This window comes from Equus przewalskii, chromosome 1 (genome assembly GCF_037783145.1).
Source record: "Equus przewalskii isolate Varuska chromosome 1, EquPr2, whole genome shotgun sequence".
NCBI lineage: Eukaryota > Metazoa > Chordata > Mammalia > Perissodactyla > Equidae > Equus > Equus przewalskii.
This window is the reverse complement of record NC_091831.1, coordinates 10982627-11008472: the sequence shown is the minus strand read 5'-3', so window position 1 is coordinate 11008472 and position 25846 is coordinate 10982627. Positions and strand designations below refer to the sequence as shown.

Genomic DNA, 25846 nt, shown 5'->3' with positions numbered 1-25846 from the left:
AATTGCAGCAAAAAGAATAAAATACCTAAGAATAAATTTAACCAAAGAGGTGAAAGACTGTACACTGAAGACTATAAAACACTGTTTAAAGAAATTGAAGAAGACACAAAGAAATGGAAAGATATTCCATGCTCTTGGATTGGAACAATTAACATAGCTAAAATGTCTATACTTCCTAAAGCAATCTAGATTCAATGTAATCCCTACCAGGGTTCCAACAAAAATAAACAGAACAAGGAATCCTAAAATTTATATGGAACAAGAAAAGACCCTGAATATCCAATGGAATCCTGAGGAAAAAGAATAAAGCTGGAGGTACCACACTCTTTGATTTCAAAATATACTACAAAACAAAGGTAAGCAAAACAGCACAGTACTGGCACAAAAACAGACACAAAGATTAATGGAACAGAACTGAGAGCCCAGAAATAAACCCACACATCTATGGACAGCTAATTTTTGACAAGGGGGCCAAGAACATACAGTGGAGAAAGGAAAGTCTCTTTAATAAATGGTGCTGGGAAAACTGGACAGCCACATGAAAAAGAATGAAAGCAGACCATTATCTTACACCATACACAAAAATTAACTCAAAATGGATTAAAGATTTGAATGTAAAACCTGAAACCTCGAAACTTCTAGAAGAAAACATAGGCAGTATGCTCCTTGACATCAGTCTTAGTAGCATATTTTTAAGTACCATGTCTGACCAGGCAAGGGAAACAAAAAAAAATAAACAAATGGGACTCCATCAAACTAAAAAGCTTCTGTACAGCAAAGGAAACCATCAACAAAATGAGAAGACAATCTAACAACTGAGAGAAGATATTTGCAAGCCATATATCTAATAAGGGGTTAATATCCAAAATATGTAAAGAACAACATCTCAAGAACAAAAAAACTAACAAACAAAAAATGGGCAAAAGATCTGAATAGACATTTCTCCAAAGAAGATATACAGATGGCCAATGAAAAGATGTTCAATATCATTAACTATCAGGGAAATGTAAATCAAAACTATAATGAGATGCCATGTCACACCCGTCAGAATGGCTATAATTAAGAACACAGGAAACAACAAATGTTGGAGAGGATATGGAGAGAAGGGAACTCTCATACGCTGCTGGTGGGAGTGCAAACTGGTGCAGTCCTATGGAAAACAGTATGGAAATTCCTCAAAAAAATTAAGAATAGAATTAACCATACAATCCAGCTCTTCCACTTCTGGGTATTTATCCAAAGAATATGAAAACACGAATGCATAAAGACATATGCACCCCTATGTTCACTGCAGCATTATGTACAATAGCCAAGACTTGGAAGCAACATAGGTGCCCATGAAGGGACGAATGGATAAAGAAGATGTGGTATTTATACACAATGGAATACTACTCAGCCATAAGAAATTATGAAATCTGGCCATTTGTGACAACATGGATGCACCTTGAGGGTATTATGCTAAGTGAAATAAGTCAGAGGGTGAAAGTCAAATACTGTATCATCTTACTCAAAATAGAAGATAAAAACAACAACAAACAATCACAGAGAGACAGACATTGGACTGGTGGTTACCAGAGGGGAAAAAGGGAGGAACAAGGGGGAAAGGGGTGATGAGGCACAAGGGTATGGTGATGGATTGTAATTAGTCTTTGGGTGGTGACCATGATGTAATCTACACAGAAATCAAAATATAATGATGTACACCTGATTTTATATAATATTATAAACCAATGTTACTGCAAAAAAAAAAAGAAAAAAGACTCAGTTTCAGTAACAGCCATTCTCTCTTCCAAATTCTGGCCATTGGAGCTATCTTGATCTCTGAGAGCCACCCAAGCAAGGATATTTCATATGCCAACAGACTGAAGAGATGAGATGGTTAAGTTCTTATGGTCCTTTTTTTTTTTTCCTGACAGCAAACTGAATGGTACCACTGGCTATAAAGCCAGCGACTACGGTAGCTCCCCATTCCTGCTACCTCAGCTTGAAATCCAGGGCACACACAAACACATAACCAAACACATTTTATTCCAGGCTATCACACAGCTTCAAGAGAAAAGCAAGAAGTTCCCAACTCCCAAAAAAACCTTGGAAAGATTTGTTTTACAAGCTAGCAAAAAATCCTAATGGCTAACATTAATATTGAGTATTATCTAAAGTTACTATTTGAATATTAATTAAAATACACCTATTTCAATACACAATATTATCTTGGTGAACAGTTAGACTCTGCAAATACCTATATCACAACTAGGGATGTAGTAGAGAAGCAAGATGTCAAGCTGAGTCAGATCTTTTCTACAGTATTTGGGGAAATTAAAGTAAGTGTAGGATTCTGTGATTTTTAACAATTTATAGAATTGTGAAACCATCACCACAATCTAATTTGGGAACACTTCTATCACCCCAAAAATTCCCACAAGCCCATCTGCAGTCAGTTCTCTACTCCTGCCTCTTATCCCAGGCAAAGACTGATCTGCTCTCTGACTCTATAAATTTCCTTTCTGGATAATGCATACAAATGGAAACACACAACATGTAGTCTTCTGTGTCTGGCTTTGCTGACCTAGCATAACGTCTTTAAGGTTCATCCACGGGCAGCACGTATCATAGTTTGTTCCTTCTTATTGCTGAATAGTATTACATAGTATGGAAATACTACATTTTGCTTATCCATTCACCAGTTTATGGACATTTGAATTGTTTCCAGCTTTTGGCCATGATGAATAATGCTACTATGAGCATTCACATACAAGTCTTTGGACGTATGTTTTCATTTTGCTTGGGTATATTCTTAAAAGTGGAATTTCTCAGCCATACAGTAATTCTATCTTTAATATTTTGAGGAACTGCCAGCCTGTGGCTATACCATTTTATATTTCCACCAGCAAAGTATGAGGGTTCCCATTTCTCCACATCTCGCCAACCCTTGGTATTGTCTTTTGATTACAGACATTCTAGTGGGTTTATGGTGGTATCTCATTTTGGTTTTAATTCACATTTCCCTTACTGATGGTGAACATCTTTTCATATGCTTATTAGCCATTTGTATGTCTTCTCCGGTGAAATATATAATTTCAGGTCTTTTATCCATTTTTTTATCCAGGTTGTCTTATTACTACTGAGTTGTAAGAGTTCTTTTTGTTATTGATGCGAATTTAATTCCGTTTGGAGCAGAGATAACTTCAGTCCTTTTGTACAGCATATGATCTGTCTTGGTGTGCTTGAAAAAATACGTATTTTGGGTCATTGGGTATAGTGTTCAATAGATGTCAACTAAGTAAAATTGTGTGATAGTATTGTTCAAAACTATATTTCACCTAATTTTTCTATTAATCATTGAGAAAGTAGTCCTAAAGTCTCCAACTATAACTGTGAATTTGAGTATTTCTCCTTTCAGTTCCATTAGTTTTCGCTTCATGTATTTTGAGGCTCTATTTCTAAGTGTATCACATTTCAGATTACTGTGTCTTCCTATGAGGACACATAAAATTATATTATATTATATTCCTATTATAATTAATAATTATATTAATTTATTCCTATAACTATTTTATCATTATGAAATGTCTCTCGTTCCAGTAATACTCTTTGCCTGGTCTATTTTGCTAGATATGAATACATCCACCCAAACTTTCTTCTGATTAATATTTACATGGTATGTCTTACTCTGGCCTTTTACTTTTAACCTATCCATATTTTCATATTTATGGTGGATCTTGCTTTTTTTCTTTTATCTAGTCTGACAATCTGTGTCTTTTAATTGGAGTGTTTAGACCTGTACCGTCCAATAGGATAGCCACTGGCCACACGTGGCTACATAAGTTAACCAAAATTAAAAAAATAATTCAGTTCCTAAAGAGCTCAGTAGCTATGTACGACAATTGTTTATATGTGTTTTGGACAGTGCAGATGTAGAACATTTCCATACAGCAGAGTTTTGCTTTAGATCATTTATATTTGATGTAATAATCAATATGATTAGATTTAAGTGGACCATCTGGCTATTTCTCTTCTATTTGTCTCACTCGTTCTTTGTTCACCTTTCCTTCTTTTGCCCACCTTTTGTGGGACTGAAAATATGTTACCATTGCTACTGTCTTCACTATTGGATTATTAACTCTATCTCTTTCTTCTTTTATTTTAAGGCTGCTCTCAGGCAGTAGTTTTCAACAGGAAGCCATTTTACCCCCTCTGAATATTTGGCAACGTCTGGAGACATTTTGTTTGAACTCAAGGGGGAGGGTGCCACTTGCATCTATCAGGTAAGGGCCAGAGATGTTGCTAACCATCACACAATGCACAGGATAGCACTCACAAAAAAGATTTAACTGACCCAAAATGTCAATAGTGCCAAGGTTGAGCAACTACACTCTGGGTTTACAAAAGACATCTCAAACTTATCACTGCCTTCCTTCAAATAATATTATCACTTCAAGTAAGGTAAGAATCCTACAGCATATTATGGTCACATACCAGTAGCTATAATACTGAGCTCAACAAATCCACCTCTCTAAGCTCAATTTTCTTCATAAGAAAATTGGGAATATTTACCTTATGGATATTCTGTGAGAATTAAAATAATGCAAGCAAAGAGCTTAGCATAGTACCTACAGACACTACAGGTGCTAACTTCTTGATAAGTTATTATGACAACTGTTAATGCAGATTTTAATTGATCTGAAATGAAATAGAAGGATATACCTGAAGAGAAACCAAAGTAACCTACATGCCCACATGGCTTAACTTTTCTTACAAATGCGTCTCCTGCAGCTCCCACCTCCAAAATGATGATGAGATTGTACCCTACTGGACTGGCTGGCAAAGTTTGACTCAGAAGAGAATTTCAAGAATCTTTTAGCCTCTGATATGTAATCCCTTTTATTTACCTACATTTAATTGAAGACATCTGTAGATGGTGCCACACCAAATGTAATTCAGACTTAGAAATGTCAATAAAAATGTCTGTAAGGGAGAGGTCTGATGTAAACCTAGCAGGGGAGTGCACATCGGCAGCTACAGAGCCACACGAAATAAGGAATATAGTGAAAATATGTTGCCTGACTTGACGAGGTGATAAAAGCTCTTTTCCCATAAAGCTTAATGAGCTCTATTAGTCTTCAGCTTACAGGAATGTAAAAGGGTCAGCCCCACAGAGGGAAGTAACTGACTCTCCACACATGGCTCCATTCAAATGACAGCAGATCAAATTACTGATGTAATTACTATAACCTGACAATTTTGTTAGATTCATGTGGCAGTTAACTGTTTAGGACTTACAACAAAGGGACATGGTTCACTCACAGTAGTTTTGTGGATAAAGTGAAATTTAAAGTCTCCTTCATTTCCAACTGCTAGTCTCGGGTATTTTATTGTCTCTACCAAATTATGTTTCTTTTATTCAAAATTAGGGAAGGTGTTTGGGTATTTACCATATTTGTAATCTTCCTTCTCCAGCTAAAACATAAGTTTAATGGCAACATCAAACATTTCGAGACTCCCAGTATTCTCTTGCCTTGGCTTTGCTCCGGATCTCAGGCTCTGTGCAGTGGCAAAGGAATTGAAATGGGCTCAGTGCTGCTGGAGATTTAGGAGTAGCAGCCACTAACTACACCATCAGGTGACCACCCCCAGGAAATTCTGGGCTAGAAAAATATCAAAAGAAGTTCCTCAAAATATTTCCCAAATATTTCAAGAAAAGCAAAGCATATTGGTCATCTTTAATTGTGATTTTTCCCTCTTCATGTCAACAAGCCCAGCAGAAAAAAATCAGCTTAGCCCAGGAAAAATACAACTCCAGATCATCAAGTGGAGAAAGCATATCATACAGAAAATGACAAAACTATCACTAAACTTTGATCATGAGACTTTCCCTTCTGTTCTTCCCCAAAGATTAAACCTTCCACACACCAATTCCCAATTCAACCAGAGTAGCAAGATGTAATTTAAAAAATACATATTTGTTTGGTACAACTCTAGGTATATGGTTGGTACACTCCAAGTCCTGGCTACATCTGAGAGCATCCAAAAATGAAAAAGACAAAGCTCCTGATCTTAAGTAGCTACAGTCTAGCTGGGAAGATAGACAGTTAACCACAGGGAAACATAAATTTTAGACCTGTGTGCTTTTAGCTGAGTCCTGCTAAATTAGGAATAAAAGCCTACCACTCTCAGCATCAGTCTCACCTAGCTGATTCATTTGTTTGTTCATTCATTCATTCAAAAAATATTTATTCGGTGCCTCCTACGTACTACTTACTATACTAAGAATGGAAACACAAGGAAGCAGTAAAAACAGGATCTTCCCTCACTGAGCTTACGTTTGAGAGAAGTCTATCAGTGAGGTCTATTTAAAAGCATCTTTGCCATTGTTTAGTAGCATCTTCAAATTGATAATTGCTACAGTGAAGCGGACATCAAACTCCAGCCGCCATATTTACCCCTTTGCAGGTAAACCACGCCAATCTAACTGCCTTCTGCTCAGCACACTTACTCCTGTTTAATCCTCTAAGCTCTTGCTGAAAGGAGAGTCCAGCCTTAAATATTATCAACATTATCTCTTCATCTAGGCTCCTGCCAGTCTTTTTTTTTTTTTTTCAAGACTAGACTCTGTTTCCACATCAATCAGAGATTTCCCTGATGTACATCCTATTCAAACACTGACTACAAGAGCCATCACCAAAAAACTACCAAGGTACCTCTTCTCCCCATTGTGGCTCCTTCATGGAAGAGTAAGGGGTTAAACAATTTAACAATTTGTCGTTAATGTTAACATTTTGTGTATCTCCTTCCTAACTAATTTCTGTAAGCTCAAATTCTTTACAAATTGAGATCTGCATGTTTAATTTTGCATCCTGCTTTTCTCTCTTAATATAGCAAAAGTATTTTACACTGCTACCGTTCATCAATATGTACTCATGAACATATACGCATGATCCCCATTTTAACGGCCATAGGGTGTTCTATCATGGCTGGTGTACCATGACTTATTTGACCTTTTCCTATTGTTGGACATTAGGTTATTTATAAATTTTTTGCCGTTAATAAGAATGCTATAATAAACATGCAACCGGTTCAACACAAGGTTGACATAGGGAAGCCATATTGTAGAAAAGATACCATGTCGTAACTTTGAATGACCTCTGACTAACTAACCCAGCTAGATTTGCACCCTCCAGGAGATCCACCTGTTCTGTAGATTTTATGACACCCCCCCACCCGCCCCGGCTAGGGCATATACCTCCCAGCTGCGATAAGATGATAACTTCACTGAGTTCCTTAGGAATGTGATGACCCTCCCAAACAGAGTGTATGCTGATAGCCATCATCAGTGACAAGTGAAAGACCTGGTATGGCAACTCCCAGTCTGTAACACCAGAGGGTCAACGTTCCTAACCCCCTCCCCTGTAACCCACAGGCTTATATAACTGCTTCAAGATTCTGTGCCCCCCTGAAGATGGTTCTTTTAGACATTAGTCGGCCATCCTCCCTCTTGCTAGCAAGCTGTAACAAAATGCCCTTTCTCTGCCACTATATTGTCTCTTTACGATTGGCTTTTGTCCCGTGGCGAGTAGATCGTGCCCTTTGTGCAGTAACAAACATATTTATGCAAGTTTTGTTCCCATCTTTGATTATTTCTCTGGCAGTGATCCTTAGACTAGAATTACTCAACTACAAGGTATGAATTTATATAAGGTCTTTAATACACATGACCAAACTGATTTCTGAAAAGGATGAAGTTTAAAAACATCTGATCTCATCACATCTTCCCAAGCATTCACTTAAAAAAAAGATATCTTGATAGCTAAAAAACTGTGTATCACTACTGTCTTAAACTGCATTTCTTTGATTACTTAGAAGGTTAAACTTTTAAAACATTTATTACACCATTTGTATTTCATCTCATCAACTATGATAAAATCCACCAAATATTATGTAAAAGAAAATAGTACATTTTTAAATTGATTCTAGGAGATCATTATATTAAGTATAATAACCTTTTTATCACACTTTCCCAAAATTGCCTTCTAACTATACGTGTTTTCATGAACAAATTCAGGATTTTTTACAAAATCAAATCTAATTTCCCATCCTTTCCTTGTGATACTTCCCATTCTTCTATGCTCCAGAATTGCTTCATCAGCTAAAGAGTTGGTTATATAATTTATATTTCTTCAAGTTTCTATGGCTTGGTTTTTTATTGTTTTTACACTAAACTTTATTTAAAATTCTGTGTGACAGTCATTGTGTTCAGTGTTTGCCACATATTACTCATTTCATTGTAATACTCCTGTAAGTAAGTATTCTTATCTCCATTTTTAGATTATTATAAAGACTTGCTCATGGGCCACCCAAGCCTCTCTCATTTCAAAGCCCAGAATCTTTCTACTATATAGCTCTGTTTCCGCCTTGATCCTGGATAGTTAAAAAATGTAACCAAGCCTGCATGGTACTAGCCTCTCTGGTCTGGTCAGTTTCCCCTGACAATCATTTAACCTGGCCAACTGGCCATGAGGAGTATTTGCTGTGCCAGGCTGGGCTATACTACATAACAATGATAGTTTCCCTAACAGCATGAACACAATGTTGTAGGAGCAGAAAAAGAAGCAACTGCCTCCATGTGGACAGGTCAGAGAGGGCCTCGCGGAGGACATAGTATCTAGGCTCAACCTCAAGAGGGATATGATTTGAACATGGTGGGAACAGGAACGAGAATATAAATTAGTGAAGTAAACAACAGAGACAAAAGGAAGGACAACCAAAAGGGCGGGAACAGTCTTACTGTGTGCGGCTGAAGTATAGCTTAAGTACAAAATATTACTAAGATTTGAATAGCACTTTATCTACTGTTCCCATGTCCACTGCCCCATTTGAGAGGTAGGAATTACTTGCATTTTAAAGATAAGAAAACTGAGGCTGGGGGCCGGCCCCGTGGCCGAGTGGTTAAGTTTGCGCGCTCCGCTTCGGCGGCCCGGGGTTCAGATCCTGGGCGCGGACATCGCACAACTTATTAGGCCATGTTGAGGTAGCATCCCACATGCCACAACAAGGAGGACCCACAACTAAAATATTCAGCTATGTACTGCGGGGGGGGGGGGGGGGGGATTTGGGGAGAAAAAGCAGAGAAAAAAAAAAAAGAAAACTGAGGCTCAAGGAAATTGGTGATTTGCCCAGCGTTAAGTGGCTAACAAGTGAAGACGTGATCTGGAACCCAGGTCCCATTGTCTCCACACACTCCGCGGCTTCCCCTTTCCTACTCCTTTCTCAAAGTCCTGCCCATCTTCTACAAGTGGTTCCGCATCAACAGCGGCTCACAATGATATCTGCTTCTCTGAATACCTAACATTTTTTCTTTATCTCACAGTTTTATCCCTGGATTCCCAGTTCTGTACTGCAGAACCGCTATGAAGGTGAAATGAGAAAGTGAACGAAGTACCTACAGTAGTGCCTTTGTTATCAAAGAAGCTCAGTAAAGGTAAGTCCTTCGGTTTTCCCTAATCAATCCACCGATTTTAAAACGATCTCTTGCACCAAATGAAACTTTCTTGATGACAGCTTCTGCCTATGACTTCTCTAGCTCTTTTCATACACCAGGGCAGTTTATAGAGAACAAGACTGATGCTAAACAGTTATGAGAGTAATGGAGATACAAGAAGGCTCTTCAAAATGAAAGACTGATTTCACTCTACCGATTAAAAAAGAAATGTACTTAAAAAGAGGCAATGACCTGTTATGAACGTGTATAGCTCTCTAACTTACAAGAATTCTTAACAAAAAAAGGTCTGCATTCAACTCACTACTATTATTGAAGAATATATATGTCACAACAAAATGATCACTCTTAAATTATCAAATAAATGCCTCACAAAAGATACCAATAGTGATGTTAACTTAGCAATTCTAATGTTAAGGTCAGTGAGTAAACTCTTACCTCCAAAGGTGAGTTGCAAAGGAATCTTGTGAACTGCAGTCACATTTGAATAGAATCAGTTTCATCCAATAAATGGGCAGCAAAAGGGAACACACAGAAAAAGGAAAAATTATTACATAATTTTTCAATAAGAGCATCTAAGTAAACCTAAAAGTCTGTATAAAACAAATGTTTCATACATTGTATAATTCATCCACAGAGTATAGAAAAGTTCAATCTAGCCCATAGTAGGTACCCAACTATTTGAATTAGTTTAAACAAACATTTTTTAAAAGTTGGATAAAAGTAAGTAAGGCACAACAAATTAGTCCTGAAATATTTCATTTTTTTAAATTTTATCTCACGACCCCCATATAATAAAACCTCTAAGGGAGGAATCAGCAATCTTCCTGACCAGAAATGCCACAGGCCAAGTTAAGTAAATGCCAAAGAAGAAAATGATATAAACCCAAGGGGGAACTGAGGAGAGAGAAATAAAAGTCAAGACCCAGAGAGGAGGTTGGGTGACAGTGAGGGAGCTCACACCTCCACATGTGGCACCTGCGCTGTGGTGTTTACCCTGCTCTGCCCTTTCTCTTTCTCTCAGCCTCATATGCATTATTTTTTCTCTCTGCTTTCTGTTTCTTTGACACACATGGAGACTTACAGAATTTCATCTAGAACTAAGTGTTATATGCTGTTTCTCAGTATTTAAATAAACATAAATTTTGTGGAAGGAGGAGCCATGAAAAAATGGCAAATCAAATCACAGGTTAGCTCTGAAATGAGGACTGTCCACGTAACTTCACACATATTCATGATGGCAATTCATAATGTGTTCTTAGATGTTATTTACAAAATCAACATTTCAAATCCTTTGAGTGTCACTGTAATAATAAAATACCCAAGGAATATAAACTCTTGTTCTTCCTAAATGCAAAGTAACTAGAATAAAAGGCAACAGCAGGCCTGTTTCCAAACTCTTAAACTTCCTCTCCACAACAAAGCCAACTAGTACTCACAGGGAATACAAATAATTTGACTCTCTTTTAGAGATACACATTGAAGTATTTCTCAATGAAGTTACATGATGTCTGGGATTTCTTTCAAAATCACTGGGGGGTCAGGAGGGAAGTGTGTAAATAAAGTGAGACTGGCCATTAGATTAAATTAGTGAGAGCAGGAGGTGGATAGATGTGGATTCATTATACCATTCTCTCTACTTTGTGAATGTTTATAGTTTAAAAAAGATATCAGACACTTCCTCCCCCAAAACTAAAGCAAATACAATCCTAAAATATTACCAGTGCACACGAAAGCCACATAATTAACTAGCATCATCTAGGCCCTAGATGATGGAAGTGTACTAAAATACAAAAACCGTAAGATTTTTTCTTCATTTAAATGATATCAATATGCAATTCAATTATATTAACTGTCAAGAGAACTTTCTGAAAGTGCAAGATATACCAAAATTTTCATAATGCTAATAGGAAACAAGTAATTCTATTAAAATTTAAAGTTCAACCTTTGTGGTCTTGGATTCTTTTTTTTGTTTCTGCTGAGGAAGATTCGCCCTGAGTAATATCAGTGCCAGTCTTCCTCTATCTTATATGTATGTTGCTGCCACAGCATGGCTGACAAGTACTATAGGTCCGTGCCAGGGATCCAAACCTGAGAACCTGGGTGGCAGAAGTGGAGTGCACCGAACTTAACTACTACACCATGGGGCTGTCCCCTTAGATTCTTTTTACAGTAGGCCAAGATAAGACAATCCCTACCCTTCCTCCCAAGAGTAAAAAGTGATAGTTGAAATACTAGCCAGTTTTAACAGTGGAGAAAAATGAGGCATGGTGAATTTTTATTTTAAAGTAAGAAATTTGCTGTTGTAGAGTTCCTATGCTTTTCCCCAGCAGGTACATGTTAACCATATTACACACATTATACTTTGGAATTTAGAAGTAGTTCTGATTCAGTAATAATTGATGTGTCAAGTAGAATGGAAGTTACTTTAAATAACAATAAAGAGAAGCATATCAACACTTTCCAAGAAAACTAATGTCTCCTTTAAGCTCCAATAATTTACATACGTCTTTGTCATGTGTATACGTAACACTCCTGTCACAGCTTTTTCAATAGACCTAAAAATTCTTGTCCTGTTTGAAGCTGCCAAAACATGAAACACATAAATAAAAGTTCTCAATTCCCTGAGCAGTAAAAACAGAATAACAAACCATAAGACACACATTCATGCTCCTATTCACAGGACACGAAAAAGGTCCAAAATTGCTGCTTCTCAATTATTGCACCAGAAAAACTCACTGCTATTTCCCTTCACTTAATTACTTAGTAAATTCTTTTGTAATGAAATTACACATATTCAGTACAAATGCTAACACTTTAAAAAAGAACAATTATAAAAAAAGCAAATGTAATTGCAAAATACATTTTGCATATACACTGAAATTGACAGTAGAAACAGATTCCTTTTAACAAATACCCCCATGATGTCTGCTCAGTATAAAAAATGGCTCAATTTTGCTGTCAATCTAAAATTACCCTAAAAAATAAAGTCTATTATAATAACAACAAAAAAGACTATGGCCACAGCTGGTAGCCCACATTAATATCACTTTTTTAATGTGGCTGCTCAAAAATACTGTGTAATGGGTATAGTTAATTAATAGGTTTAAGAGAAAGATCTTATTCTAGATATTTAGGGCTAATATTGAGAAAAGAATTTAGTATGTTTTAACAAAATATCTTATTGATTTTATAGATAGGAATATACTTATTCTAGAAACAACTGGAGGTAAACATAGCCATAGTCTCTATCTTTCTATGTATTTATTTTAAAGATTACTTCTAGGAAATATCTCAATTTAACATAGTTGAAAATGGGACAACCTGCCTGACATTTGTCTTTTCAAACTTAAACAGGTAAGTTTCTTGTCAACAACAATATTAATAACATTATTAATCTGATTCACTTGATAAAATTCATAAAAATTTTAAATGTCAAATATTCTGTGCAGTCTTGAATTTTTAAAAAACACAAGGATTATATGTTCTATATTTAGAATCCAGGCATAAAGGGCATCAGTACCATTTTCAAAATCTTTTGGACCTCTAAAAAGAGAAAAAGAATACACACAGGTCAGTGCTTGTGTTTCATAGCTACGTACTGACCTTGCTTGTCTTAAGCATCTTACTTAGCACTCCTAGTGCCATTACTCTATTCCTCACTGGTAGCCTGTCTCTTAACACCTTCTCATTCCTTCCAGGAAGCGCTTAATGCTTACCAAAATTTTCTAAACAGTTTTCTAAGCACACAAAATTGTAGTTAAACCACCTGTCAGTTATGATTAGTAAATTCTTTCTGTTTTCAAGACTTCTTACTAGCCATGCCAGTTACTTGTAGGGGGCACGAAGTGGGGGGGGGAGGAGGGGGGCCGGCAGAGAAAAGTAGAGAAGAATACATACTACTAATTTTGTCAAAATATCCCAGCAAAACTATAATTAATTATTTATCTTTGTAATACAATTCAACACATAAGTAATTTTGACTACTATGTTCCAGAAAGGGCTTTTCTGTTTAACAAGGAACAATGTTAAATTCCTACATTTTAAAGAAAAAAGGTACAGTGAACAGCAATTTTTGCAAGATAAGCCACAAAATTTTTTTCTAAACCAAGGAAAATCAATGAGGTGTATCTATTTCTCAAAGTGGAATTCCAAGTGTTATAAGTGGTCATAAAGATTATCCAAAATTTTCTCGTATTAACAAAATTCCTCTTCTGGTCCTATTTTTCTGGTCTGTCACCCTAGCACATAGTACATACTATCTTACATAATTGTCAGGGGACAGGTCTCACCATTTTAGGCTATACTCTAATAAAATCTTTATTTAAAATTTTGTAATTATCAATCTAAATCATACCTCAGTGTAAAATACTAAGTTCCCTATCAGGAATCTGGAAGCTTTCATTCAGCTAAGCGTCTGAACTGTGTTAAGGTAAATAACGTTTCAGACTCCCTTCCCATCCCCCCACAATTTCTGGTACATAAATTTACACTATTTTAAATTGACTGTTTTAAGGCGGTGTAAAAACTAAGTTTTATGTTAAGAATGTCTCTCATAAATCTACAATTCTTAGAAATTGATTCCACAAAAGAGTCATTATTTCATATTTCACTGTAGAAAAATGGAACCTTCAAAAGCAGCCTAAAAACACAGCTAACTCCCATCTAAAATGATGTCATCAATACAATGAAAATTAAATCTGTTCTTAACAGCGGGTCAAAACTAAAGTTTGAGAACTAAGGAGAACTAAGATCCTGTGTATCCTAATTTTAATGGGAGAGAAAAGAGCAATTTCAGGTACTTCTTGAAATTTATTTTTACAGCTACTCTCTGTTCCATTTGTTAGCAATGTAGCTGAAAGGACTAACCACTCGCACTGCCTCTTTTATTTAGAGCTAGAACCCTGGATAAGATGTTAAGCTTGACGACAAGGAAGATCTTATTTCCATTCTAATATACTTAATCCTGTCTTCTGAGCCATTAAGTCTCCTTTTTTGCCGTGGGAAAGAACGGTGATCTAAGAGACAGTCTGGAATCTCACTAGCTCTATCTACTTCAGTAACCAAGTATTTGGGCCTTAGTTTTCTATCTGTAAAATGATTTCAGCCTAGCTACTTTCACCAATTAGTATTCTGTCGTACACCAGGTTCCTGAGACACTCTCTATAAAATTATTCCATGGCCAAATGCCAGGCTCCTGAGAAACCCTCTAAAAACTGACTCCATGGCCAAATAAGCTTGGGAAATGCTGCAGACTGTTGCTATCTCACTTCTCCTTCCTCATCTTAGAGAATTACAAGGTACACTGGTAAATTAAAGGCTCAGAGAATTCCTACAGTTAAAAACAAAAAACCCTAGAAGATGAATCAGTTCTGGGGATCTAAAGCACAGTGCCACGATTACAGATAACAATACTGTACTGTGTACTGGACAGTTGCAGAGACAGATCTTAAATGTTCTTACCACACAAGAGAAACGGTAATTTTGTGATATGATGGAGGTGTTAGCCAACGCCATGGTGGTAACTATACTGCAATACATGAGTCTATCAAATCAACATGTTGTAGACCTTATGTATGCCAATTATATCTGAGTAAAGGCAGAAAAACAAAAAACCCTTCAACTTCACTCAATCTAGTGCCTTCCAAAGTTACACGGTCAGGGAGTTTTGCTTGTTTTTAATTTCACTTAACATTGATTAACGTTCCACAAAACCAGTTCTCTACAAAATTCATTCTAGGAAACACCAATCCCTGCCAGCTCTGACTCATTTTCCCCAATCTGTACTTAATAAAAATGCTCACTGAAAATACTCAGTATGGCTGTTTACACAGTCAGAAAAATCACTGGCTCTTTTCTCCCCCTTTAAGAGTTATGGTTCCTATCCTATAACACCCCTCAAGGAGATCTTTGCAAGATTTAGCACTTTGGATTGGTGAATGAGTTAATGCTCACCCCAACACCATGGAAGGAACTGTAATAAAATGCCTCCTAAAAGATTGTGATATCTACCCAGAATCACAAGAGCCTGTAACACTAATACACAGAGCTAGATATAAATGTTTTCCTTGAAACATTTGTCCACAGTTTGCTAATACACATCCTAATTAGTGAGCTACTTCTATGCATATCTTTTTACTACTTGCAACTCCCTCCCCAATTTCTAAGAGCAACATGGATTTGGGTTATCATTAAGCCAATCACTAACACCTACCTCATGTGTTCTCCACAATAACAGTTGCATGTTTTATAAACAGTGGCTTTTTATCTATTAACATAAATAGTATAATCTGAACTTATTAAAAGTTCATTTACTATTTACTACTTCCAATTCTGGCGGTTTTATTTCTAAAATTAAATGGTTAATTTTGCAACATGAATCTACAAATCCAGATAAGAATATAATAACTATAGCCTGAAGAGCTATACTCAAAGAGAATGGAGTCTAAAAGAATTTTGTTGCTTTTCAACATTACCAGCAGGAAACAATACTACCTTAAACAGAGTTCCCATCAAAATGCAAAGAAAAAGAAGTTCTTGGCAAAGTGACCAAAAGGAACAACCACTAAAGAAAGTCTCAAGTGCTGGTGACATGATGTGCTGAGTCCAGAATCTTTGCTTCACTAATGGGAGAGTCATTTTGCCACAGGACCCTGCCGACCTAAAGACATGCTTGTTTACAACATTAAGTAAGTTAAGGACTAGCACAACATACTAAAATATCTCATAAGAAATGTGGAAATAATACAATACCTTAAGACTTTTTTTAAGTCAACATTGGGACCTAAATTTCATGTAAGAGAAATCTTTAAATCTTTTTCTGACTTTCTTAATCTCCAAGCTGAGGGTTCAGAAACGCATCAAAACCCCAACATGATACCACTATATACCTACCAGAACAGCTAAAATTAAAATGTCAGACACTACTAAGTGTTAGTAAGGATGTGGGATAGTGAGAATTTTCATATGGTGCAACCAATATGGAAAAGTGGCAGTATTTACAAAAGCTAAGATATGTTTACCCTAGGTAACTCCTAGGTATATATCCAAGAGAAATGTGTGTTATGTCTGTCAAAAGACATGTACAAGAATGTTCACAGTAGCTTTATTCATAATAGCCAAAAACTAGAAACAACTCCCATGCCCATCAGTAGGAAAAGGAACCACCTCAGCCATACGCATATAATGGAATGTGACACAGGACTGAAAGGAAACTACTACTGCATGCAATGTGGATAACTCTCAAAGGCAGAATGTTGAGTATAAGGAAAAAACTGAAGAGTATAAACTGTATGAACACATTTATATGAAGCTCAAGAACAGGCAAAATTAATCTATGGTGATAGAAGTCAGAACAATAGTTCCCTCTGGGTGGGAGAGTACTGACTGGGAAGGGGCATGACAGAGCCTTCTAGCTTGCTGAAAATGTTCTACCTCTTAATCTGAGTAATGACCATAAAGAGTATATACACATGTAAAAATTCAAAAAGCTTGCGCCAGCCCCATGGCATAGTGGTTAAGTCCAGAGCACCCCACTTCAGCAGCCTGGGTTCACAGGTTCAGATCCCAGGCACGGACCTACACCATTTGTCAGCCATGCTGTGGTGGCAACCCACGTATAAAGTAGAGGAAGACTGGAACAGATGTTAGCTCAGGGCTAATCTTCCTCAAGCAAGAAAACCAGAAGATTGGCAACAGATGTTAGCTCAGAGCTAAAGATCTTCTGCAAAAAAGAAAAAAAGAAATCTTGGGGAAAAAAATACACATTAAAAAAAATTCAACAAGCTGTATACCTAAGATCTGTGTACTTTACTATACATAAATATAAAAATTAATTTTAAAAAAGGAGAAAAAAACTACTGAGTTCCTCCTGGGGATTTTTCCTAAAATCATTGAAAGCACAGAATTTCATAGCTAAAAGCAATCTTGGCAATTATCTAGTCCAATTTCTTTAGTTTACATCTAGATAAGCTGACGTCCAGAAATCTTTCATTATGTTACAGTTGGCAGGAAAACTGGGGTTAAAACCTAGAAGCCTTTTCCAATCCATGGTTCCCTTCATTATACAAAGGACTTAACACTATCCTTCATCAGAACTCACCAAGAAGGCAATAAAACCCACAGATACCAAGCCTCAGTGTTCTAAAATAACACGAAAACATGGTGATAAATAGGTGTTCAGGTAGCAAGGAAACAAAGTAATTAACAAGTATACAACAAAATATGTAAGTTTTATGATGACAAATTTTGCCAACGAATGGCAAAAAGGGGGAAGAATTAAAGAAAATCTTTCATGAGTGACATAGATAAGAAAGGAGATGCCCCACGCTTTGTTTTCCAGCCTCACCAGTATCACTGCTGTTCTGTGAACATGACATGCACTCTCCCACGGACCTGAAACATGCCTCTCCCAGATATGCACAGGTGCATGCTCTTCATCCAGGTGTCTGCCAAGGAGCCCCTCTCGTCAGATATCTTTCCAATATCCTTATCTAATCATCACCCTTCCCCAACCCTGCTCTCCATCTCTCACCTCCTCTTCATTTTTCTTTTTTTTTTTTTGAGGAAGATTAGCCCTGAGCTAACATCTGTCACCAATCCTCCTCTTTTTGATGAGGAAGACTGGCCCTGAGCTCACATCTGTACCCAGCTTCCTCAATTTTATATGTGGGATGCCACCACAGCATGGCTTGATAAGCAGTGTGTAGGTCTGTGCCCAGGATCTGACCACAGAACCCCAGGCCGCTGAAGCAGAGCACACGAACTTAACTGCTACACCACCAGGCCAGTCTCTCTTCATTTTTCTTGTTAGCACATATTATTCTAATAATATACTGAATACTTAGTTGTTTATTAGTTCTCTTCCTCACTAGCAGATCATTTCCCTAAGGTCAAGAACTTTTCTGTCTTGCTCACAATGCTGTATCCCGAGTTTAAAATAATGCCTGGCACATAGTAGGGACTCAGATATTTGCTGCTTAAATGACTAGATGCATTCATTCATTTGTGAATGGAATTAATCAATTCATAAACAAATAAATGAATATCATATTCTGTTCTTTGTCCCTATGTCTCTTCATGGTCCCTGGTTACTTTGTAGAACTGGGTCATCTGGTCAAGGTGAGATGCCATGAACAGAGAGAAGCAGTCACCAGTGACCAAGAGCTGGTATTACTGAAGTAACAACCTGTGCACTTCTTGTTAGATCCTCTTAGGAAAACCCGTGTCCTCCAGGCACACCTTTAATTTCCTGCAGGGAAACTTCCAGTAAGTCTTATTTTTGAGGAGCAACTACAAAGAGATTCTGAGGACAAAACTAGGTATCATCTAAATAACACTAAGTTGGGTAAAAGAATTCAAATTGACCTTAAGAAACTGGATGTCTTCCAAAAATCTGAATGACATGAATTAGCAACAAGCAAAAAATACCACAAATTTACCAATAAAAACTACACTAAGATACCACATAACATCCGTTAAAAATGGCTATAATCACTAAGACTAAAAATAACAAACATTGGAGAGGGCGTGGAGAAAAGGGAACCCTCATACATTGCCGGTGGGAATGCAAACTGGGGCAGCCACTATAGAAAACAGTATGGAGATTCCTCAAAAAACTAAAAATAGAAATACCATATGACCCAGCTATCCCACTACTGAGTATCCACCCAAACAACTTGAAATCAATAATCCAAAGTAACACATGCACCCCTATGTTCATTGCAACACTATTCACAACAGCCAAGACATGGAAGCAACCCAAGTGCCCACCGACAGACAAATGGATAAAGAAGATGTGGTATATATATACAATGGAACAACACTCAGCCATAAAAAAAGATAAAATCATTCCATTTGCAACAACATGGATGGACCTGGAGGGTATCATGCTAAGCAAAATAAACCAGACTGAGAAAGAGAAACATCATATGATTTCACTCATACGTGGAATATAAACAAACACATGGACAAAGAAAACAGTTCAGTGGTTACCAGGGGAAGAAGGGTCGGGGGTGGGCACAGGGGGTGAAGGGGAGCACACATATGGTGACGGACAAGAAATAATGTACAATTGAAATTTCACAATGATGTAAACTATTATGAATTCAATTGAAAAAAAAAATTCCAGGGAGAAAGTGAAGGGGTGGGGAGGGATGCAGACAATGGATGAAACAAGGCTGGCAAAAAAAATATTAGCAGGAAACTACAGTCAAGACAAAATTTATTTTAAAAGCCCTCTAGTCAAAGAACTAAGAAATAGAATCTATTACTGGCAATTTAGTTAACACTAAAAACTAATATTTGATTATATTAACAAACATATTAACAATGATTAAAGATACTGCTTGCATACTTATCAGACCAACTGACTGCAAGCAAGATCAACCTCCAAACACGCCAGGCATATATATGTCCAATAATTTTTATTAGCAGTAGTATTTTAACATTTTCAACATTAACACACACCTATGAAAAGAAGTTTTTACAAGTATTTTATAATTCATTTTATTTGTTAGCTAAAATGTGCAAAGGACTGTATCTTATTCATTTATGCATCCCAAGGACCTACCACAGTGACTGCAACAGGCTAGGAATTAAATATTTATATGACCGGTTGAATAGAAGAATCATACTTCTCCAGAGCACAGGAGAAAAAAATGGAAGCCTTTCTAAGTATAAAATTTTGAGCTATTTCTAGAATGACTGTCACAGAAAAGCTAACATATATGTATTTATCAATATTTACAGACCTACACAAATATATTCCCAAGTTTTACACATTCTTAAAGGCAGAATTATGCTCTGGATAAATAATCATGTATATAATAGATATATTTTACTTTTATAACTATTGACTAGAAAAAAATGAACTGCTTTTTAATCATGCAAGCAGTTACCTAAAATTATTTGGCATATCAAATGAATTACCACAGCAAAACCACAAACTTTCCTCCTTTAGACTAGTCATCAATAGGTAGTATTGTTCACTGTCAAGTCATTACCAGGAGGTCGTAAAACTTGAGGCTCCTCAGATTTAATGGAAAAAGCAGACCTAAAACACAAAACTAAAGACTAATGGCGCTCACAACAAGATTATTCCTATCACATGAGCTTTGCATCCACTAAAATGTGCTTAACTCGTGGGTAAATTTATCAACACTCCTTCTGAGGAAATTAAAAGCAGCTTTTACTTATCATAGAAGGACAACTGTCAAGAGCTTTTGACATCATTGAATTTTCTTTTTTGCTTCATGTCACAAGTTTCAACAACACTATTTTCTTTCTGAGTAGTTTCCCATTTGTCAACAAGTGAGTTCTCCATCCAGCTGTTTCTTAAGCATAGTCAGCTCAGCTGCTCACTCATCAATGAATGTTTCCTGGGCTTCTACTCCATTCCAGGCACTCTGCTGGTCATTGTAGACTCCTTCTGACTGGAAAAGTATCTTTGTAAGTTGGTGTAACAGCACAAAGAATGCTATAGGTTACGGTAGTCTAATACAGCTAATTTTTCAAATGGAGAGACCTACTCTAAGAATAGGCAAGAAGCTCTATCGCCAGAGTAAAAGAAGACCCAGTTACTTTGTGTCCAGTTCTAAGTAACAATTAAGAAACAGAAATCCTCACTCAATGATACCTTTTATAAGTGTTATGTGGTATAACAGGATTCTAAAGACATCTTGATGAACCAAACTGAATGGTTTTGAACATTATTACTTTTTTCCTTTGAAAGGACTAGTACTAGTATGAAAATTTAAAACGTGATCTTTTAAGTCAAACAAATATTTGAATTAAAACAAAAAACAACAAGAAAAAAATACAATTTTATTGGCAAACGCTGGCTGGATAGACCAGAAGAATCACTAATCTGCCCCTGACCTCAGAATCTCTGATGGTTCCTCACAGTTTATCATCACCCACATCCCAGCTCTAAAGCTGAGTCAACGGTTCTTTAGCCAAGCACCTTCACTTTTATTGAATCCTCACAAAAACCCTGCTGTACTATTTTCCCCCCACGTTCAAAAACGAGGAACCTGAAGAAGAAAGCTGAGAATCAGAACTGGCTCACAGCCACACATAACAAATGGGGAAGCCGAGCTTTAAGGCAGCAAGGTCTGATCAGAGCTCACTGCCACCCCTGATGCTCTTCAGCCTTGTGGCATCAATATTTTTACCCAAAATCTACGGAACTATAAACATAACAAATGCTGTTGAGAAGTACTGGCATTATCTTCACACCATTCAACCCAAATAATTTATCACTGGGCACATGTGTCCTAACACAGGTGGTGAATCAAGAATCAACATCTACTTCATGCCAAACATTCCATTCGACAGCTAACTTTTCATTTCATTGTCTCATTTCTCAGCTTTCAGAAAATATATGTACATATTAACTATAATAGTCATTCCTGTATTGAGTTATACCTTAACTAGAGGTCAATTATCAAGTTACTCCAGAATTTCAGGCATTTAATCAATTAAATGGCATTTCCTAATGCTTATGTCTCCAACTCACAGGAGAATTGCTCAAGCTCCTTTTCCCATGTTCCTCTTCACTGTTACTTTACTAACAATAAACTTGGTGATCTAGTTTTCAAGCCAATGACTAATACTTCCACTCCTCCCTTACACCTGCTCTACTTTTCCTTAACACTTAGCCCCTGCTAACCTATTACATAATTCACAAATTTATTATGCTTATCCTTTAATGACTATCTCTGACCGCTCCCTCCCACCCCAGGATGGGAGCTTCACAAGAGCAAGGGATCTTTATCTGACTTACTCTCTCATTCGTTAACTGTACCAAATGCCTCTCGAACAGTACCTGGCACATAGTATGGTGCTAAATAAATATTTTAACAAACATAAGAAACCACAAATTAGAAAGGGAAAGAATGCCAAAACTAGACAATTAACATAGCAAGAATTGACAGCAAAAAGAGAAAGGAATAACATAGCAAGAATTGACAGCAAAAAGAGAAAGGAAAAAAGATTAAAATAGAGCAAGTTTAGAGAAAAAAGCAGTAGTTGAGGGCACGTGGCACACCGAAATACAGCAAGAGCAAACACTCCTGAGGGACATGAGCGCCACTATCAACAGGCAAGTCCTGCTCGGTATTCTGTTTGAGAAGGCAGGGAAGAACACAATACATTTGAGAAAGCCTGTCATTTTAAATCATTACAGCACATAAAATCTTAGCAATAAAAATGTTTCAATTATCTGGAAAATTTGCTTCTGTTGAACATTTCACAGTGATGTCACTTATTCTACGTCAATCATTTAGGCCCTCTTTAACTTTTTCATACAGCAACACTGCGGCCTAGCATAAAAAGCACTGAAATTTGTAGATATTGCTCTGCCACTAACCACCATGTTATCTTGGACAAATTACTTTAATTCTCTAAATAAGAGAAGTTAATTTACACAATCACTACAGTCTTTCCATCTCTAACATTGTATGATGCTATGACTTCATATTTTAAGTTTTTGGAAATTATTGACCAAAAGAAACTTTAAGGAAAAACATTCCAAGTGCTAGCTTTCATTCTACCGCTTTGCCTCTCCCCCAAAATTAACATCGTGCCAGTGTAATGGAAAAACTCAATTTTCCACCTGTGCAGGGAAAAAGCCAGTTCTTCTTTACTATGTCTTTCTTCTCTGTGAGTCTCCTTTACTACTCACAGAGAACACTTCACTTCTGACACTTCTGGTCACCAAATGTGGAGGCTTCTCCCCACAAGCAATTCTGTGACACCAGCTGGGTGTCCCATAATTTAACTCAGTTCTGACACTGTCTACCTAGAGACAGCATCAGATCCCACAGGTTAAGGGCTCAGTCCCACAGGATTGATCCCTTCATACACACACGTGCTTCAGAGACCAGTGGCAAGCCCAGGTTATTATCTGTGCTTCTGACCTACCAGTTATAAATGAGAGGTTCCAACAAGCTCTTCCTCCTCAGGTTCAATTAATTTGCTAGAGCGGCTCACAGAACTCAGTGAAACACTTACTTATGATTACCATTTTATTAAACGATATGGTAAAGGATAGACATGAACAGTCAGATGAAGAGATCCATAGGGTGAGGTCTGGGAGGGTCCCAAGACCAGGAGCTTCTGTCCCCATGGAATTGAGGTACGTCATCCTCCCAGGGTGGATATGTTTGCCCACTTGGAAGCTTCCTCACATAGGTATAATTAACTATTAACTCCATTTCCAGCCCCTCACCCCTCTCCCCTGTCTGGAGAATCAGGGGTGGGGCTGAAAATTCCAAGCTTCTAATCATGGCTTGGTCTTTCTGGTGAGGAGCCCCATCCAGGAGCTCATCTAGAGTCGCCTCATGAGAGCAAGAGATGCTCCCAGTGCTCTTCTCACTTAGGAAATTACAAGGGTCTCAGGAGCTCGTGCCAGGAACCGGGTGGCAGAGACCAATATACACATTGTCTATTATCTCACAGCTAGGGATACAATCATGCTTCCACTCTTATTTAAGTAAATGATTCAAGAACTTGGGTAATTTAACTACTATTAGTAACAAATATCTTGCAACACACCTTATGACAGACTACAATATAAAAGTGCCCTAACTCAGGGGCTACTCATAAAAAGTGGCTTTGTTGATTGAATTTTACAAATAATTGCCTAAGCACTCTACTTTATTCAAGTAAGTTAAACCTGGACTAAAAAATATTTCCAAATGCTCAGAGCTTGCCATCATTCAAATTCTACTAATTATATACTAAAGTTAGGTATTTATAAAATAGTACATGTGTATGAGATTGGTTTCTTTGCATAATTGAAGGAAAATGTCAGTCTGATACAGTGAACAATTTTCTAAATATGTTATTATTTTCATATACAAAGAGTAACACTATTAAGAAAGAAAAATGAAGCTGAAAGGTTCTCTAGGTTAAGTTCCAGAAAATATTTATCTTTAACAAGAATCATTCGTAATTATCATATTCAATGTCTCAAAGCAAATTACTTGTAACCAGGGGCAGAAGAAAAGCATTTATCCGTCCTTCATGGGCTGAGCACACACACCTCCCACCTCCCACACAGGGACAGAGCCGAGCCAGGAGGGCAGAGCAGAGCTGCTCTCCATCTAGACCACCACCTGGTGGCTGGAGCAGGACAACCATGCAGCGCTCTGCCATCTCCTTCCATTGCTCCACAGGGTCAGAATGGAGCCATCGCGTCCTTTTCCCCTTTTCTTCCCCACACTTACTGTCTAATCATATACAACTGAAATATAACGTAACTTTCCCCAAAACAAGCCTCCGTCAGAAGTGGAGGTCTCCTTACATTTGAGTCTCTCATAGGAAGTCCTTTGAACTAATTTAGAAAACAGCGCTTTCTGGGAAAGTACAATAGTCTGAAATAATTTCAATTATCATAGGTTTCAATTTATACAAGATCATCTAACAGAATCAGGAAAGAACAAGAAATATTTACAGGTAAAAGGGCATAACTTCAGGGACTTGTCTTTAGATAACCCCCGAAGTGGCAAGGGGAAACGAGGCTGCCCAAGTGCGGACAGTGGTGAAGCTGAGCAATGGGCACACAGGAGTTCACTACACCATTACCTTTACCCTGTGCATGGCTGACATTTTCAAAGATTTTTTAAATTAAAGTAAAAATATATGATTCAGACTTATTAATCCACACATCAAATAATAAGTGAACTTCTTTCTAAAAAAGCGTAAAACTTCTCTAAAAAGTTGATTAATCATTTTTTTAAAGAGGCTTTTAAAGATTTCTTTAAAAAACAATAAATGATAAGAAACATTGTGAACCTCATGATTATCTACAAATAGAGAAAACTGTCCTGACGTTATTCAATTGAGTCGTTGTGGCCTAGCATAACATTTCCACTAGCTTCATGCATGGATTCAAAGAGCGCTGTGCTTTAAACAATCTGAACAGAAGCACAGCTGATGTGCTCTGTAATCCACACAGCAGAGCGGCTCTGGTGCTGACGGAGACAGCCAGCTGATGATCAGCCATTTGCATCTTCCACTACTATGTTTTACTTGTTACTAACTTGTGAATGTGTGACATAGTAGAAGGAAGAACGAAAACATGGAACAGGGATGACCACGAAGTCTGAGAACCTTCCTCTGTTTAATTAGACAGGGAACGGCAGGCTCACAAAAGGAAATCCTTCTGTAGTACAGATGTTTAATAGGAACTTATCAAAAGCAGGCAGGTGTCCACTGTGGATAACAAAGCCATGGGACCAAAAGTTCAAGAAGGGTTCTGGTCAACACCATGGGAGGAGAAGAGTCAGAGGAGTCACAATCCAAGGGAAGCAGCTGCCCAACCTCCGACTCCACCCCAGGGATTGTAGG

At 37.3% G+C, this 25846-nt stretch overlaps 1 protein-coding gene across 20 annotated transcripts in view; it reads right to left on the bottom strand.

Moving 5' to 3' along the window:
- Positions 1–25846, bottom strand: part of ATE1 (arginyltransferase 1) — a 163959-nt gene that overhangs the window by 102768 nt on the left and 35345 nt on the right. For 17 of the 20 annotated variants that reach the window (XR_011528937.1, XR_011528749.1, XR_011528721.1 and 14 more), the window contains one exon: positions 9932–9964. The exons of the other annotated variants lie outside the window; for them this stretch is intronic. Coding sequence is in view for 12 of the 17 variants with exons in the window: in XM_070581640.1 (XP_070437741.1) it covers positions 9932–9964 (33 nt within the window). In the remaining 5 variants the exon portion in view is untranslated. The remainder of the gene's footprint in view (positions 1–9931; positions 9965–25846) is intronic. 20 annotated transcript variants of the gene reach the window in all.